General features: G+C 42.9%; 1 protein-coding gene across 1 annotated transcript in view; it reads right to left on the bottom strand.

Moving 5' to 3' along the window:
* Prpf6 (pre-mRNA processing factor 6) overlaps positions 1–17,080 on the bottom strand; it is a 57,741-nt gene extending 40,661 nt beyond the window's left edge. Inside the window, exons 1-6 of the mRNA XM_021646360.2 lie at positions 16,864–17,080; positions 13,893–14,061; positions 6,964–7,082; positions 1,916–1,994; positions 1,130–1,306; positions 773–928 (exon numbers count right to left, since the gene is read on the bottom strand). Of these exons, the coding sequence (XP_021502035.1) occupies positions 773–928; positions 1,130–1,306; positions 1,916–1,994; positions 6,964–7,082; positions 13,893–14,061; positions 16,864–16,934 (771 nt within the window). The 5' untranslated portion in view covers positions 16,935–17,080. The remainder of the gene's footprint in view (positions 1–772; positions 929–1,129; positions 1,307–1,915; positions 1,995–6,963; positions 7,083–13,892; positions 14,062–16,863) is intronic.
* Positions 17,081–18,788: the final 1,708 nt, after the last annotated feature.

An 18,788-nucleotide genomic window follows, 5' to 3' on the forward strand; every position in this document is an offset into this window, starting at 1 on the left:
TCTCAGACCCTCAGAGACTAGTGGATAATAACTGCACCACAACTAAATCATTAACTGGGGGCTCTTGGCTGCTCTTTCAGAGAAGCCAGATTTTTGATTCACAGAATCCACATGAAGGCTCATCTGTAACTCTGGTTCCAGGAAATCCAGTGCCCTCTTCTGGCCTCTGTAGACACTGCACACACACATAAACAAGATATACAATGCAGGCAAAACACCCACACACATCAATCAAAAATAAACAAATCTTTAGAAAAAGTTGACCAACTGGAAGCCTACTGGGTTCAGAGATAGACAGTACTTTAGACAGTACTTTAGACAGACGGGGGTGACAAAGAAGATCCAGTAAAGACCAACTCCTGAGACCAGGCATGATATCACTCAGCTGTGATCCCTGCACACAAGAGGCTGAAATAGAAGGAGCAAAAGGTTTTTTGGGTTTTGTTTTGTTTCGTTTTGAAGACAGGGTTTCTCTTGTAGTCCTGGCTCTCCTGGCACTCTGGAGGGAGAGGCAGGCAGATCTCTGTGAGTTTGAAGCCAGCCTGGTCTACAAGTCCAGGTCAGCCAGGACTACACAGAGAAACACGTCTCAAAAAACCAAAAAAGGGAAAAACAATCATTGAGTGTTTTGTTTTGTTTGTGCTGAGGATCAAACCAAAGGTCTTGCATTTGCTAAGAAAGTGAGCTACCAATTGAGCTACATCCCCCAAATTTGTTGCTTTCTCCCCTTTTCAGTACCATCTATAAAAAAAGATGCATGACAAATTCTCACCTGGCTAAGCCTCATGTCCATCAGGGTATTCCTTGCTTGGCCAATCTTCCTCATGTCCAGCTCCCCTGTACCAGGTGTCATCAATCCTGGTGTCATTCCACCTGGGTATGGAGTGTTCAGGCCACCTGGGTAGGGTGTGTTCAGACCTCCAAATTGCTAGGAGAAGGATAAGACAGTCACATGAACTGTCATGCTGAAGATCCTCTAAACACTGCCCACCTAGTCCCCATGTCCTAGTAGGCATGGCTACGCAAGCTCTTGTCAAAGAAAAGCTACAGAAGTAACTAACATTCACCTTTCTCACCACTTCCTTATCCAGACTAAAGAAGCCCCATTTACCTCTGTTCACATACTTACAGTTTGCCGGGGATCCACAGAAGTGTGGTTCTCTCCAGTCTGTAAATGTTTGGCAAAGAAACTATCGGGAACAGGGGTCAGCTTCTCATAACGCGGATTCCGTTGACGTTTGTTTCTGGCATCGCCAACCTCTGGGATGCTCAGCCATTCTTCTTCTGTGACTTCTGCCAACTTCCTCTGGAAATACATAGATCCCAAATGTTACTCATCTTTAGACTTCACATTTGCCCTCCCTGAGACTCTAGCCTACTGTGCCTTAGAAAGGACTGATGCAGAAATGGTTTTCCATTAAAAAAATATTATGCACTTATTATTTATTGTACGTATGTACATGCATGTATGTATACGCACATACAAGAATAAATGGCAAGAGCCTTTACCTGCTGAGCCATCCTGATAGCCCTGGTTTTCCACTTTATTTAGAAAAATTAATTCATTGGGTTGGCACTATTTTACTAAAAGGTAAATTATCAGGTCAAAGTCCCATAGGCAGTTTAAAAAGCATTTGCCTAATGGAGAGATATTTAATAAAGACTATTTTCCTAGCTTTAGTAGAAAAAAAAGGTTGTTTTTTTTTGTTTTGTTTTGTTTTTGTTTTTTGCTTTTACTTTTAAATATACAGGACAGATGATCAAATATGCTGAAGCACAAACCTCCCCTAAGCAATTAATCCTGTGAACTAAGTAAAGAGCAGCATTAGTAAAGGCTCAACAGGGTTATAAGCAGGTAAGCCTTCCGCTGCTTAGGTGACGGCCTGGGAACCAGTGTGCTAGTCCATCTGCTCACCTTGAGGTCTGAAAACTGCTGCTGGATTTTGGGACGTTCCATTCGGTATTTCTCAATCTCTTCTTTTTCCCTTTGCTCTCTAGGAAATAAATATGTGCCTGAATTAGGAATATTAGATACAGGGCCTGGAGATATATTATATGTAGGCCTAGAGTCCTTTTGTTTTTATTTTATTTTTGAACCAGGGTTTCTCTGTGTAGCCTTGGCTGTCCTGAACTCACTTTATAGACCAGGTTGGCCTCAAACTCACAGCAACCCACCTGCCATTGCCTCCCCAAGTGCTGGGATTACAGGCATGCACCACCGTGCCCTGCTTCATACTAGTTCTTATAGAACCCAGGTTTATTTCCCTGAGGACCCGCATGGTGGCTCACAGTTATCCACAGCTCCAGTTCTAAGGGGTCCAATGAACATTTTTTGACATCTATGGGCATTAGGCATGCTCTTAGTACACATACATACATGCAGGCAAAAAAGTTATATATATATATATTTGATATATATAAAATAAATAAATCTTAAAAAAAATAAACTCCTTTAAAGAAAATTGGATGTCCACTGCAAAACAAAGTTTGTTTGTTATATGTCAAATTAAATAACAATACTATAAATTTAACAGTTAACTAGAATATATTTTAGGTACCTGCAGATATAATCAAATCTAATTAATTATTTACCAAATGAAAACAGGCAGAAACTAAAGAAACTAGATATCTTATTTTCATAGTCAGTCAAGTAATAATATGCTTACTTCAAAATAAATCCTTATAGTCAGGAAGGGTGGCACACACCTGTAATCTAAATCCAGGGAGGCAGAGGTAGGCATCTCTCTGAGTTCCAGGCCATCCTGGCTTACGGTGGAGGTTAGTCTGATGCCTATTACTGGCCCTCAAGATCTGGTTACATCTATCCTTGTTTTGTAAACCTCCCTAAGACATACCCGATTAGTTGATTAAACAGCCTATACCTGGGCAGGGCAGAATGGGGTAGGCCTGGCTAAGGTTCCCGGGCTTGGGGAAGACAGGAGACAGGAGACAGACAGGAAGAAAGGAGGAAGGAAAATGCCATGATGGGTTAGTGTGGAGAAAAAAACCATGTGGGCCAAGAGGAAGGACTCCAATAATGGCATGAAAAGGCCCAGATGAAGAATACAAGCAAGTATATTGGGATATAGATGGAAGATAGACCACATGAGGACGATTAAGGCAGATGACACTGGATGGGGGCTGGGAAATCTATGGTGAGGTTATTGAGACAATGTACGTAAAATATCTGCCCGACCAAGGTGAGTAAGGCAATTATAAAACCAACAGGTGTCTGTGTGCGGTAATCATAGGGCTGATAATAAACATTATATAGCCCAACAGCTTATTTTTTATTGACAACAGGTTTATGTATGTATGTAGTATGTTCTGGACAGCCAGGCCCATGTAGAGAGATGCTGTCTCAAGAAAAAAAAAAATTCATTATAAGAAAAATATATATATAGCCAGGTGACGGTGGTGCATGCTTTTAATCCCAACACTTAGGAGGCACAGGCAGGGGGATCTCTGTGAGTAAGAGGCCAGCCTGGTCTACAAAGCAAGTCCAGTATAGCCAGGGCTACCCAGAGAAACTCTGTCTCAAAAATCAATATTACTTCCCTAAACTGCACACCTGATCAACACTTCAACAATGTACTCTGTAGTGTCAGTTGTTGATGGACCAGCCTGACTCCATCTTAAGGATGGAAGCTGATTTGTTATACGGTCAGAGTAAGTTCATTTCCGGTCAGAGTAAGTTCATTTCCATTTGCTGCAAAATTCAAGATGCCTATGCTTTAACCTGTTTCTGGAATTTGATGTGCTTCACACCTTATGGAATTTGACTCACACTTGAATATACCCTGATAAGATGTTCTGCCAAATTTTAAAAATGTTCAGCCAAGTCCCTACTGGAGATTTCCCCCAACCCTTGAAAACTCCCTAATCTTGCAGGGTTTTTTTTTTCCCCCCTTTTTTTGACTATATAAATCCTATCCTTTCCTGTGTTCAATACTATATTTTCAAATCCTGCCTTAGAAAGATAGCCCTGTCTGACAGAAAATAAAGCTTGCTTTAATTTGACCAAAAAATTTGGGTAATGGTCTTTACTCTCATTCGGTGGGATTAACAATTGTTTCCTCTTGTTGGCTGCATGGCTGACCAGAAGCTTCAGCAACACCATCATAGTCCAGCAACTCAAGAGACTATTGTATCAATAACACTAGCTCTGGAAAAGTCAAGATTCATTTCACTTTTCTTTCTTTTTTCTTTTGGTTTTTCAAGACAGGGTGTCTCTGTGTAGCCCTGGCAGTCCTGGAACTCCTACTGTAGACCAGGTTGGCTCTGACCTCAGGGATCTGCCTGCCTCTGCCTCCCAATGCTGAAATTAAAGGTGTGTACCACCACACCCGGCTCAAAATATGGTTTCTCTGGACACATGGAACTTTAATCTTATCAGTTGGGAAGCAGAAGCAGGAAAATCTCTGAGTTCAAGGCCAGTCTGGACTATACAGCAAATTCCAGGAAGTTTGCACTAGAATGAGACTGTCTCAAAAATAAAACCAAACAAACAAAACTTACATAGCAACATAATTATGCTTTGTAGTATCACATGTTCACATCTATAAACTTTCCCAAAACTAGGACACAGAATTCAGAAAGTTGTCATATTAAAGTAATATATTGAGAAAACATAAACATAAGAGATTTGCCACATTATAGAGTTCAGAGTAAGATGCTACCCTGACCTGGTGCGGTGGGGCACGCCTATAATCCCAGCACTCAGGGAGGTGGACTGCTCTGAATTCGAGGCCAGCCTGGTCTACAAAGCAAGTCCAGGACTGCCAACGCTACACAGAGAAACCCTGTCTCAAAAAAAAAAAAAAAAAGAAAAGAAAAGGAGAAGCAGCAGCAGCAGCAGCAGCTACCCTGAAGCCCTACAGAACAAATACCAGAGTCTTGCATCTCAAATAGGGCACCCAAGTTCTAAGCTCGCCCAGCACCAAGTGACCACTTCAAACTGTTCCCTGCAGGCCCCATAGTCTGCTTCACCCACCAGCCTAGTGTGACCCAAGCCATTTCACAATGGAGACATGTGGCACAGACTTCCAAACTACACCCTCCAACCCACAAGATCTCAATTTTCACTTGCCACCTGACTCTACTTCTATATTATTTAACACAGGGAGATCAACATCACTCGTGTATGCCCATTTCAGCCTTGGGGTGAAGAGATGGCTCAGAAGCCAAGTGCACTTGCTGGTCTTGCAAGTGCCTTGGGTTCAGCTCCCAGTATCAATATGGTAACTTACAACCATCTGTAACTATAGTTTTGGGGGCTCCAACATGTTCTTTTGGTCTCCATGGGTACCAGAACACACATGGTACACACATATTCATGTAAGTAAAATATTCATATAAGTAAAAGTAAACAAATATTCAAGATGGCAATGCTAAAATGAGCATTATGGCACAGGCCTATAAACCTGGGCGTGCAGAAGGCTGAGACAAGAGGATTCCCATGAACTCAAGGCCAACCTGGGCTACATAATGAAACATAACCTCAAAAAAACAAAAGAAAAAGAGGATTGGTAGATTTCTCAGCGGTTAAGAGCTCATGCTGCTCTGAGGAGGGCCTGAGTTCAGGTCCCAGAACAACTTGTATCTCTGGCCTCCAATTAAAGCCTTTAATCCTAGGGCTCGGGCAGTAGAGGTAGACAGACATCTATGAGTCTGAAGTCAGCCTGGTTTACATAGTGAGTTCTACGACAGACAGGGCTATGTAGAGACTCTGTCTCAAAAAAAAAAAAAAAAAAAAAGGCAGAATAAAATAGGGCTGGAGAAATGACTCAGTGTTTAAGAGCACTGGCTGCTCTTCAAAGATGTGGATTTCATTCTCAGCACCCAAATGGCAACTCACAACCATCTGTAACTCCAGTCCCAGGGGATCCAACATCTTATTTTGGCCTTCAAAGGCACCAGGTACACACATGGTACACATATATACATGCAGTCAAAACACTCACACACATAAAAATAATACAAGTTTTAGAAAGATTTTTAGAAGTTTAAAATAAGAAGAACAACAATAAGAAAGAAAGAAAGAAAGAAAGAAAGAAAGAAAGAAAGAAAGAAGCCAAGTGGTAGTGGCACATGCCTTTATCCCAGCACTTGGGAGGCAGAGGAAGGCCAGCCTGCTCTCCAGGGCAAGTTCTAGGACAGCCGTGGCTGCACAGAGAAACCCAGTCTTGAAAAACGAGGGGAAAAAAGGGGGGCTGGGGGGAAGGCTAAGAATAAATAGTTCAGGTGTAAAGAATCTGACTACCATGCATGAGGTCTAATGTTCAATTTCCTAGTACCACAAAATAAAACATGCAAATATATATATATATATATATATGCAAAAATAAATAAATAAACAACCAAGAAAGTATGGGGATACGGTTAGTTCAGTGGTAAAGTATCTGCATTGCACACACAAGCTAAGATAGCAGGTTTCTGAAAAACAAAACAAAGCAAAAACAAACAAACAACAACAACAAAAAACAAAAGCTGGACATAGTGGCACACACCTTTAGTACCAGCTCAAGTGTATCTCTGTGAGTTTGAAATCAGAATGGTCTACACAGTGAGGTTCAGGACAGCTATAGCTATACAGTGAGACCGTCTGCGGGTCAGGGTAGGGCTCCCATGTTTCTTTCATCCTCTGCATCCCCTCTCTAACACTGCTGGGCATGGTGGTGCACATACTAAGAAGGCAGAGGCAGACAGAGCTCTGTCAATTCCAGGCCAGCCGAGCTACATAGTAAGACCCCGTCTCAAAAAAGGTAACCCTGATCATAGTCAAAGTAATAACCCAAATTCTGCTGCTTTTGTGGCAGCTTCTAAGCCTTCGGGCTGTTCTGCAAATACCCAGCGTTTATGAAGTATAGCCGTTATAGACTCAACTTTCCTTTCAGCCCCAAATAAAACAGAGCAAAAAGAAATTGTCTGAGAGCTGGATAAACACAATATGAAATAACGTACCTTCTTTCTTTTCTTCTTTCATCCATCCTTTTATCCAGAGCTGCATAAATAGCATCTGCTTCCTCATCATCTTTCTCATAAGGCCCACTTGAGAAAAGGCTCCCGGCATAGCCGTTAAACTAAGAAACAAACAACACATTCAAAGGGTCAGCTTTCCCACCAACACAGAAAGCATGCAAAACACTTATATACATACAATAACTAAAGCTTCTAAAGCTTAAAAAAAAAAAAAAAAAAAAAAGACAGAGGAGATATTCCAGTTGGAAGAAACTAAGCATATTAGTTCATTTATGGTGCTGTGATAAACACTACAACTAAAAAACAACTTAAGGAAGAAAGAGTTTATTTGACTTAAAATTACAGGTTATAGCCCATCACTGCAGGGAAAGCCTGAAGGAAGAGGCTTGAGGGAGCTAGCTAATCACTGCACATCCATCATCTACGGCAGAAAATAAATGCCAGCCAGCTTGCTTCTGCTCAACTAGCTTTCTCCACTCTTACACAATTCAGGGCCCATGAAATGGTGCCACCTCCATTCAGGGTGGATTTTCCCACCTCAATCAATAATCAAGAAAAACCCCAACAGAATGCCCACAGGCCAGCCCGATCCTGATGCTCTCTTTACTGAGACGTTCTTCCCAGGTGGTTCTACATCACGTCAAACTGACAGTTAAAACTAACTAGCACACTCAGAAGACAGAAAATACTGGGAAATCCTGACCAGGTTCTAGGCCAGAAGACATTTATAAAAATACTGTAAAATTCAAATATAATCTGTAGCTTAGTTAATGATATAGTGCCAATATTAATATTTAGGTTTCTGTAATTTACAAAAATTGTGTAAGGTGAGACAAAGCTTGAAAGAGCGTATAAGAACTTTCTTTTTTTGAGACAGAGTCTCACTAGGTGGCTCTGGCTGCCCTGGAACTTGCTGTGTTGAATATGCTAGCCTTGAACTCACATAGGTTCACCTGCTTCAGCCTCCTGAACGCTGGGCACAGGTCATTATGCCTAGTAATTTATTTACTCTCAATATTTTATTTGAGACAGGGTTTCACTGTGCATTCTTAACTAGCCTGGCAAACTCTACGAGGACCAGGCTGGCCTCAGACTCACAGAGATCCTCCTGGTTCTGCCTTCTAAGGTGCTGGGATTGAAGGCACACGGTACAACTGCCTTATTTTTATTAGGGGTGTGTGTATGTGTGCGCGTGCGTGAACACACGTGCGCATTTGTAGGCTTACATATACAGATGACCAGAAGCCGGCAGAAGACATTTAGTCCCCTCGAAATAGTTAGATGTAGTGTGAGAAACTTGAAGTTGATTCTGGGAACTGAACTAAAGTCCTCTGGGAGAAGAGCAAGTACCCTTAACCACTGAGCCATCTCTCTAGTCCTTTCTCTAATTTTCTAGGATAGTACCTTTAAAATTATTTATTTTTTTAGTTTTTGTGTTTGAGACAGGGTATCTCTGTGGAGCTCTGGCTGTCCTGGAACTCCCTCTGTACACCAGGCCGGCCTCCAACTCACAAAGATCCATCTGCCTCTGCCTCCCCAGTGCTGGGATTAAAGGCTCGTGCCACTGCCACCTGGCTAAAATTATTTCAAAATTAACATTCTACAAATCATTAGACACTTAAAAGCCGCCTGAAAGACATCAGTTGCCTGCACCAAGCAACAAAGAAGCTCAACAGCAAAGTTCAAGCCGCATCAGCACCATCACAGCACATCCAGAAAATACCAACATGTGACGCTCCGAGCCTGCAAGTGTGACTTCTTAAAAAAAAAAAAAAAAAGGCACAGTTCCTTGTAGCTTACTGCTGTCTCACATACTGCTAACCGGGGGAAAGGAATCTGAGCCACTTCCCTGTGGGAGCTGGTCAGCCCTTCCTGTGGCTGCTGACATCAGCCACAGAAGCCCCACAAAAGTCACTTCATCAAGAGCTTTATCTTTCAGCTGGATGGTAGTACGTTTGCCTTTAATCCTAACATTTGGGAGGCAGAGGCAGGTGGATCTCTATGAGTTCCAGGCCAGCCTGGTTTACAGAATGAGTTCCAGGACAGCCAAAGCTACACAAAAATAAACCCTGTCTTCAAAACGAAAACATAAAATAACTTTATCTTTCAATTCAGAGCACAACTGTACCAGCATTCTATACGTATTCTTTTTCTTACTTCCTATAATTGGCATTCTTGCACATGTCTCATGATGGTTCTGTTTTTGTTTGTACATTGCCCACTTAGATTTCCCATGACAGGCTGGAGAGATGGCTCAGAGCTTAAGAGCACTGGCTGTTCTTCCAAAGGTCCTGAGTTCAATTCCCAGAAACCACATGGTGGCTCATAACCACCTATAACAAGATCTGGTACCCTTTTCTGGCATGCAGACACACATGCAGGCAGAATACTGTATAAATAATAAATAAATGAATCTTAAAAAAAAGATTTCCCATGGGGGTCACAAGAAAGAATAAACCTTGTTAGGGTTATATTGATCAAAGAGAGGGAGAGAAAATGGCCTCAATTTCCTCATCAGCACCCACATTAGACAGCTTATAACTGCCTCCAACTCCATGGTGCTTCAGTATCAGCTTCTGGCCTCCACAGGTACTTGTACACATACTTACACACAATTTAAATAAAATCAGGACAAGAGAGATGCCTCAGAGGTTAAGAGCATGTATTACTCTTGCAGGGGACTTGTAAACCAGGCACCTCACAACTGCCTTCACCTCCAGTTTCAATTAATCCAGTGCACACCCACACACTTACACACATAGACAGAACTTAAAATAATAAATATATACATTTTAAAAATAGGTACATAGAAAGAAATTACATGATTATCTTGATAGAGGGAGAAAAGGCTTTGTGACAAAATCTAATACCCCTTTTATGTTCAGTCATGATGAAACTTGGACTAGAAGGAATGTATCTCAACACAACAAAAGCTATATACAACAAACTATAGCCATCATATTAAAAACCAGGGAAAACTTAAATCAGGAACGAAACACTCATATTCAATATATTACAGGAAGCCTTTGTTACAGCAGAAAGACAAGAAAGCAAATAAAGGGAATACAAATAGGAACGGAAGAAGTCAAAGTATCTTTATTTGCAGATGATATGCTTATATACATAAGAGACCCTCAGGAATCCAGAAGAAAACTTAGAACTGGACAAGACAAAAATTAGCATTCAAAAATCAGTTGCCTTCCTACACAACAATGAAGCAAATACAGAGACAATCCATTCACAAGAACACACAATCTAATCGAGGATGTAAAGCTCTCTAACATGAAAACTTTAAAACACTAAAGAAAGAAACTGAAAAAAACACTAGAAGATAGAAAGAGTTCGCATGTTCATGGATTGGGGAAATACTGTAAAACTGGCTCTCATACCAAAAAGCAATTTAAGCATTCAATGCAACCCTAATCAAAATTCCAGCGGCAGAGTTGGAGAGATTGCTCAGCAGTTAACAGCAGTTACGGCTCTTCCAAAGGACCCAAGTTCAATTTCTAGCATCTTCCTATAACTCCAGGTCTAGGGGATCTGACACCCTCTTCTGGCTTTGGTAGGCTCTTACATGTATGTACATGCACACAAATAAAAGTTAAATAAAATTTCAAAATCCCACTAACATTCTTCACAGAAATAGAAAAAAATCTTAAAATTCCTATAGAGGGGCTGAACAGATGAGTCTGCAGTTAAAGAGTGGTCGCTGCCCTTACAGAGGACTTGAGTTCTATTCTCAGTACCCGTGTACACCAGCTCACAACTGCCTGTAACTGCAGCCAGCTCCAGAGCACGAAACACCCTCTTCTGGTCTCCTTGGGCACAAGCACACAAACTGAAAACAGATATGCATAGACACACAGACACTCATAAAAATAACTGTTTTTTTTTTCCTCTGGTTTTTTTAACAGACAGGGTTTCTCTGTGTAGCCCTGACTGTTCTGGAACTCGCTCTATAGATCAAGCTAGCCTCAAACTCACAGAGATCCACCTGCCTCTCCCTCCCAAGTGCTGGGATTTTTATTTTATTTTTTAAAAGATTTATTTATTTACTATGTATACAACGTTCTGTCTGCATGTACACCTGCTCACTAGAAGAGGGCACCAGATCTCATTATAGGTGGTTGTGAGCCACCATTTGGATGCTGGGACTTGAACTCAGGACCTCTGGAAGAGCAGACAGTGCTCTTAATCTCTGAGCTATCTCTCCAACCCATGCTGGGATTTTTAATTTCATAAAATCCCACTTGTTGACTATTGGCCTATTTTCCAAACAAACAGAATTCTGTTCAGAAAATCCTTACTTATGCCTATATTCTAAAGTATACTCTTTCCTTAACACTATGGGAATTTCAGGTCATATGTTGAGGTTCTTGATCCATTTAGAGTTGATTTTTTTTTTTTATGCAGGCTGAAAAACAGATTAGTTTAATTCTTCTATATGGAGAAATCCAGTATTACTAGTAATTGTTCAAGATATCCTTGTCACAGTATGTGTTTTTAGCATCTTTGTGAAAAATCAGATATCTATAGTTGTGTAGCCTTGTATCTGGGTCTTCTATTCTATTGATCTACGTGCCAGTACAATGTGTTTTTATTACTATGGCTCTGTAGCATTATTTGAAATTAGTTATTATGATACCTCCAGCATTATTCTTCTCATTCAGGATTATTTTGGTTATCTGGGCTCTCTTGTGTGTGTGTATTTTCTAAGATTTATATTATTTTTGGCAGGGTACGGTAGCGCACATCCCCTAGGCTAGAGGAGGCTATTGTGGAAGTAACCTCAGTTGCAGTGGAGACCCCCATATATGGAGATGCCAGGTGAGATGACCACCAAGGATAGTCAGGTGTGAAGTAGAGCCATCCTGAGCCAACTGGATAAGCTATGTGTGACACACATGGAAGAACTGGAGAAGTGAAATTTCTCACGTTTTTGGAGCCCAGATCATGAGTGATTGTAGATGCAGATACTAAGCTACGGAACATGGCTAAACACCACTGGGTTTTTGTTTTACTTTACTCCAACTGTAACTATGAGATGGTTCTTCCTTTGTAACAGGATAAAGATTTCCCCATCTTGTCTCAGCTGAAGCCATTCTTGGTTTCTGCTCCCTGCCCTGAAAAGCCCTGTGGGAAAACACCCAATCTTGTTCTAGAAACTCAGGGTCAAAATGCCCCCACCTAACTGTATATTCTTGGCTCTTGTTAAATTGCTTGCTTATTCCCCCTGCAAACTGCCGCCCAGGATGTAGTTTTTTTTCTGTATTCTTCGTTTTTAAAAACTCCCTGTAATATGCATTTGAGGCTCTGTGTTTTTCTCTAGGCAGTTGCCAGCCTGCTTAATGAAAATTCTCAATTTGAACTTTGGTCATGCTAAGTGATCTTTGGGTTTTTATCCTATAACACCTTCTTGGGACTAAAAAAAAAAGTTATATATACATTTATATGTATATAAATTTATATCTCTCTATATAAATGTATATATATGTACATATAACTTGTTTTTTATTTTACAGAGATCACAGTTAAAGAGACATTGAACTTTTAAGCTGGGCGTGATGGTACACACCTGTAATCACAGCACTCTGGGAGGCAGAGGCAGGCTGATCACTGTGAGTTCAAGGCCAGCCTGGTCTATAAAGAGAGTCAAGAACAGCAAGTGATACAGAGAAACCCTGTCTCGAAAAACCAAAAAAAAAAAAAAGAGAGAGAAAGAAACATTGAACTTTTAAAGTGTTGGAGTTTGGAGTTTTTAAAGACTGTGAGACTTATTAAAGTTGTATTCATATGTGTATTTAAATATGTTATGAAAAGGAGTTTAAACACAGGCACCCTGCAAGGATTTGTGGTGGTATAAATAAAAATGGCTCCCACAGGTCCATAGGGAGTGGCACTATTGGGAGGTGTGGCCTTGTTCAGGGAAATGTCACTGTCTCTTCCTGTTGCCTGTGGATCCAGATGCAGACCTCTCAGCTCCAACTCCAGCACCATGTCTGCCTGCATGCCACCATGCTTCCTGCCATGACAATAGTAGACTAAACCTCTAGAACTATAAGCCAGCCCCAATTAAATGTTTCCTTTCTAAGAGTTGTCATGGTCATGGCGTCTCTTCAGAGCAAGAGACCTGGATCATTAACTGAAAAATTTCAGTACCACATGTGAATGTTGGAGCAGAATTTTACTAGAGCCGTCGTATGGGGCATGAACTCTGGAGTGGAGGCAGCTAGGCTTTGAAGTGTCCTATTGTGAATAGTCAGTGATTGCTATCTGGGGTTTATGGAGTTGCTCCTCCTGAGGAATTCACAGAGCCTCTGCATAACCTCGTCCTTTGACATACCTGACAAATCAGGGACTCTCGTATGGATGAGGACTGCTTAGGTAACGGTTCCTTCAGACAATGCCTAGATCAGGTAAGAGGTTTGCGTATGCAGAAACTGACTTGCTAAAGGTGCCTTCTGTGTAACAATTAAGAGGTCCTGCAAAGTGGGTTCAGAGCCATCCTTCAGAGGCTGATCCCCCTGCTGCTGAGAAGCCCAAATTCATCTTGCAGTGTCTCATCCCTCTCAGATCAATGGTCCCCTATGAATTATTGGTTAAGAAAGCCCCAAAAGCGCCCTCTAAATAAAACACAAGCTATTGCCACTGCTCTTGGTTGCCCATAATAACAAGATAGTAAGACCCTATTGCTGAAGACACAACAGATTTTGGTTGCTGGACAAAGAAAATTCCAAATCAAGACAGGCAGTGATGGTGCCCACCTTTAATCCCAGCACTCTGGAGGCAGAGGCAGGAGGATCTCTATGAGTTCAAGACCAACCTGCTCTACAGAGAGTTACAGGACCACCAGGGCTACAGAAAGAAACCCTGTCTCGAAAAAACAATTAAAAAAATAAAATAAAAATCACCTCATCATAGTTGGTATCATTCAGATCCTCATCATCATCATCTGCAGCTTGATTTTTCTTCATCTGGTCCCCCACAGTTCTCTTCCCTGGTGGGGCATGGCGATCATCCACAGGATCATTAGCATCCCGAGCAGGCCCAATGTCTGAGCGGGTGGTGAAGCCAGTGGCACTGTAAGAAGCCCAGAGACATCATTAGTTAAGTGACCTTGATCCTATGCTCTCTTTTGATCATCATTTGGTAACATCACTTCTCACACTTCTGGGAACCTCCAGAGACTCTAGTACCAATGAACTGATTATACATTACTGGTCTTTGTTTGCTGAACTTTTTTTTAAAAAAGATTTATGTATTTATACATATAAGCATTCTATTTGCACGTATGACTACATGACAGAAGAGAGCACCAGATCTCATTATAGACGGTTGTAAGCCACCATGTGGTTGCTAGGAATTGAACTCAGGACCTCTGGAAGAACAGTCTGTGCTCTTAACCTCTGAGCCATCTCTCCTGCCTTATTTGCTGAACTTTTAACCTACAATGAGTAGGATGAAGTTTCTCTTCATCCCAAGGTGTCTCCATTTCTCCTCTACATCACTCTCCAAGTCTTCAGAAGTCCTTCCTCTCCAGTTCCGGCCTCACATTTCCAACTGTCTGTTCAGCACGAACCCTCCACTTTCCTCTTTTATGCATTCAGCAGCTATTCCAGGATAACGAGCCAGTAACAGCCATTCCATAAGAAGCAATATACCAGCATCTTTGTCCCCCTTTTGAGTTCTCTCCATCCTGCCTATGCCAAATACTGACAAATCACTCCTCCAAGACCACAGGCACTGCACGGCTGGAAATCCATTTACCATCCCTGCCTCCAACCTACTCCTACTTCAACCCTCAATCTGTCATGTGATTCTTTTCAGAAAACTATGGGAGCTCTATACCAATGTTAAGGTCCCTGTGACCCTCTCAGTTCCATTCTTCTTGCAAATCCCACTATTCTGGACTCCTTTCTTTTCTAGCCTCACCATGCCTTCTTATGTTCCTTAGCATTTATGTGTATGTGTGATTATAGACACCACATGCATGCAGGTGCCTGTGCAGGCCAGAAGAGAACACCTTGGAACTGGAGTTACAAGCAAGTTGTCAGTCACCTGATGTGGGCGCTGGAAATCAAACTCAAAGTCCTCTTACAAAAGCAGTAAGTGCTCATCACTGCTAAGCCATCTCTTTACCCTTTTTGGTTTCTCTGCTAAACACAGCCCTGGCTGTCCTGGACTCGCTTTGTAGACCAGGCTGGCCTTGAACTCACAGAGATCCGCCTCCTGCTGCCTCCCTGAGTGCTGGGATTACAGGTGTGCACCACAATACCCAGTCTCTGTCAGTTTTTATAATTTTTCTCCTGCTTCTTTGCATGCTTGGTTTATTGCCTTACACTGTGAATTTTACTTTTTTGGGTGCTAACTGTGAAGTATTCTAGAACCTAACTGTTGGAATGCAGCCAAATCATCTGGATACACTTTGATCCTTTGGGTTTTGCTTTTCTGCATCAAAAGACAAGAGTTTTCATCCCCAGCTACCTGTTTTTGTACTGTTTTGTTTTGAGACCCAGTCTCTTTACCTAGCCCAAGCAGCCACTAATCTGGGATCAAGGTTGGGCAAGATGCTAGAATCAAACCCAGGGCTTTGTGGCATGGTACCATCCAACTACACTTCCAGCTACCCCTTTAAGGTGTTTGCTTGTTTATTTATTTAGTGTATGTGTGACCTGATACATGGGTAGAGGTTACAAGACAACTTCAGAGAATCAGTTCTCTCCCCCCACGTGAATTCTGGGGATCAAACTCAGGCTTGACAGAGCCTTTACCCTCTGAGCCACCTCACCAAGTCCCCTAACTTGCTTTTTTTGTGTGTCTATACCAAATTCCACTGTTTTCCTTCTCTCCTTCCAAAACTGACACTTCAAAATCCTCTTTGTAAAGCTGACTAAAATGCTGCACCGCTGAATGTCTCTTGACTTCTTTTCTCCTTTGTGTGCTTATTTATACAAACACCAAACCTCTTCTGGTAAACTGCAGGTCTTCTGAAGATGAGTGTGAATGGCCCCCTTCTAATACCATTACCAGAGATTTATGTTTCCCTAATCAAATGCATAAAAAAAGCAGAACAAGTATTATTTATCAAATATTCATTATTCAAATATTATTCATTTATCCAACACCTTATGGTTAGCTGGCATAGCCATCAGCGTCCAGAGGGCTGAGACTCTGAACAGGTGACCTATGGCCATACATTCTGGAGGGAAAGGATGCTTACGGAAAGGAGTGGCACACTCTTACTGTATTTATCATAGACTCAACTGTTTCTTACAGAAGACTCGCTTACGAATATTACTTGCTACAGGCACCAAAACACTGAGGCTTAGACCTCTGCTGCGTAGTTAAGCCCTGAGTCACATCTCAGGGAGGCAGTCGGGCCTCATGAACCGCTTATTCTGAACCGCTTATTCTGAAGAACAAAAACCAATCAAGCAAAAAACAAACAAACAAACAAACAAAAAATACACCAGTGTCTAATAGGCATGATGCCAAATTACCTAGTGTCTCTCGGACTCTATGGCGGTGAACGTTAATCTTGCTTTTGAGACAGGGTTTCTCTAAGTAAGCCTAGCTGTCCTGGAACTCGATATGTAGCCCTGGCTGTCTTGGAATTCTCTATGTAGACTAAACTGGTCTCTAACTCAGAAAAGAAAGCCTCTCCTGCCGCCTCCCCCCTCCCCGCCTCAATGCTGGGTTTAGAAACGTGCACCACCATTCCCAGCCACTTGTTTTTTGTACTTTTTTTGTTTAGAGACGCGTTCTCTTTACGTAGCTCTAGTGGTCACTAGTCTAGAACCGTTCTCAACTAGGCCCAGAGCGAGCGGTGTTCCACTGCCCTTAAGACAGTCGTCCCGAAACAAGCTCCGCCCATTGCCTTACCCCCGGCCCAGCCCGGGTACATAGCCCAGCGGCGCGGGCATGCCCAGGAACGGCTTCTTCTTCTTGTTCATGGCGGTGTTGTTGGTCGAAACAGAGAAAGGCAGGGGAACAGGTACGCGGCAGAAGGCTCAAATTCCTCCCGCTGTCGCAGCTGGAAGAGATGCAGCCACTACGTCACCTGCGCCCCGGAAGTAGAAAGTGGTGAGGTCGCGAAAAGCCCCGTCCACCCAAATCCTTGGGCGGAAGTCAAAGATGTGGGTTTGCAAGGCGTTTCCGGTCGAGGCTGCGGGGTGGGTTTGCTGTGGGAAGATTCGCGCGCGCGAGTTGCCAGCTATAACGTAGCAGGGTCATGGCTTCGTTAGCCGTGCCAGCCACGACGCGCAGCCTCAGCCCATAGGTCTGTTCAGAGTCGTTCCGGTGCAGGCATGGCGGCGAACCCAATTAGCCTGGCTCTACTGAGCCGGTGTGCGGGCACCGGCCGTCCCGATTGCGTGCCCTCTGCGTTCAGATCCAGGACCACCCTGGCCCAACCCCCGCGCGCCTTCGGAGAACAAGTGTATAGTGCGTTCAGCTGTGTGGGCCAGTGTCACAAGCTTGGGAGTGACTGTGTGTCCAGTGGCTTAGGGGAACGCACACCACTCTGCTTTGCACAGATACTTTCTGCCTGTGCTTCCCACAAGACGATGCCAATTTCACCTTTTGGGTGATAATAGCCTCAGGTCACGAGCTAGGCTGTAATGGGCACTAACCACAAGCTAGAAAGAATGGCTTAGCCCTAGGAATGGTTAGCTTTACCTGCAGAAACAACATGCCAAGGGAAAAGAAAACCAACTCTGCTCCCAGTTAAACCACAAAAATATCTGTAACTCTGGTAGCCTGTGTGTGTGTGTCAGCCCCTTTAGGCTGAGGCCCCTAAGTGTTTCAATAAAGCAGTCTCAACCTGTTAAGATAGAGTATGCCTCTCGGCCTCACTTTCCTTATAACGTACCCTACACTCGGGGAGAGCACCAGGCTCTAAGGCAGGCAGGAAAAACAGCAAGTCGCTGCGGCCTGGACTCTGCTAAACCAGGGCACCAGATTTCTGCATCCAGTGCCTTTCAGTGGGGTACTGAGGCAAACAACCAGTCCTGGCTCCCCCGAACAGGTTTTCAGAGAGGAACAGGATTTAACCTGTGAACACTAAAACCTTGGCAACTGCTGGTGACTGAGGGGCTCCACAGTGATGGGTAGTGCCCCCTGAGGTTTAAAGCAAAGTGGTCCACAAGCGAGGGGCAGCCGGTGTCTGTGGAAAGTGGGTCTGAAAAAGAAAACGCTCCGGTAAAGAATGAGCTAGTGAGGCTGGAGATTAAGAGCACTTCTCTGGCTGGAGAGATGGCTCAGTGGTTAAGAGCACTGTATGCGTGCTCTTCCATCAGGGCCTGAGTTCAATTCCCAGCACCCCACATGGCAGCTCACAATTGTCTGTCAATGCTGATTCCAAGGGATCTGACACCTTCACACTAATGCACATGAAATAAGTTTTTTTTTTTTTTTTTTTTTTTTTTTTTTTTTTAAAAAGCACTTCTCGGTTTTTCAGAGGAATGGGTTCACCCACACGGCAGCTCACAACTGTCAATAAACCCTGGTGTCGGGAGATCCGATGTCCCTTTTTAGGCACTGTTACGCCGTAGTGAACATATAAACATTCTGGCAGAACATTCATAAAATTTTTAAAAAGGGATGAGCTAAATTAGGACACAGGTATTTGGGAGAGATTGATCCGGCCCGTTAGGTAAAAGCCCACAGGTGTCATTAGGGCCCCCACCACCACCAGACCTAGGGGACCGACAGTTCCTCTCTTGTCAACCGCAGAGGCCAAGGCCATCCAGCAGGTTGCAGGAGAGGCTGATCCACCGAGCCGTACTCAGGTGCGCAAGGACGCCGTT

The sequence above is a fragment of the Meriones unguiculatus genome, chromosome 4 (genome assembly GCF_030254825.1).
Source record: "Meriones unguiculatus strain TT.TT164.6M chromosome 4, Bangor_MerUng_6.1, whole genome shotgun sequence".
NCBI lineage: Eukaryota > Metazoa > Chordata > Mammalia > Rodentia > Muridae > Meriones > Meriones unguiculatus.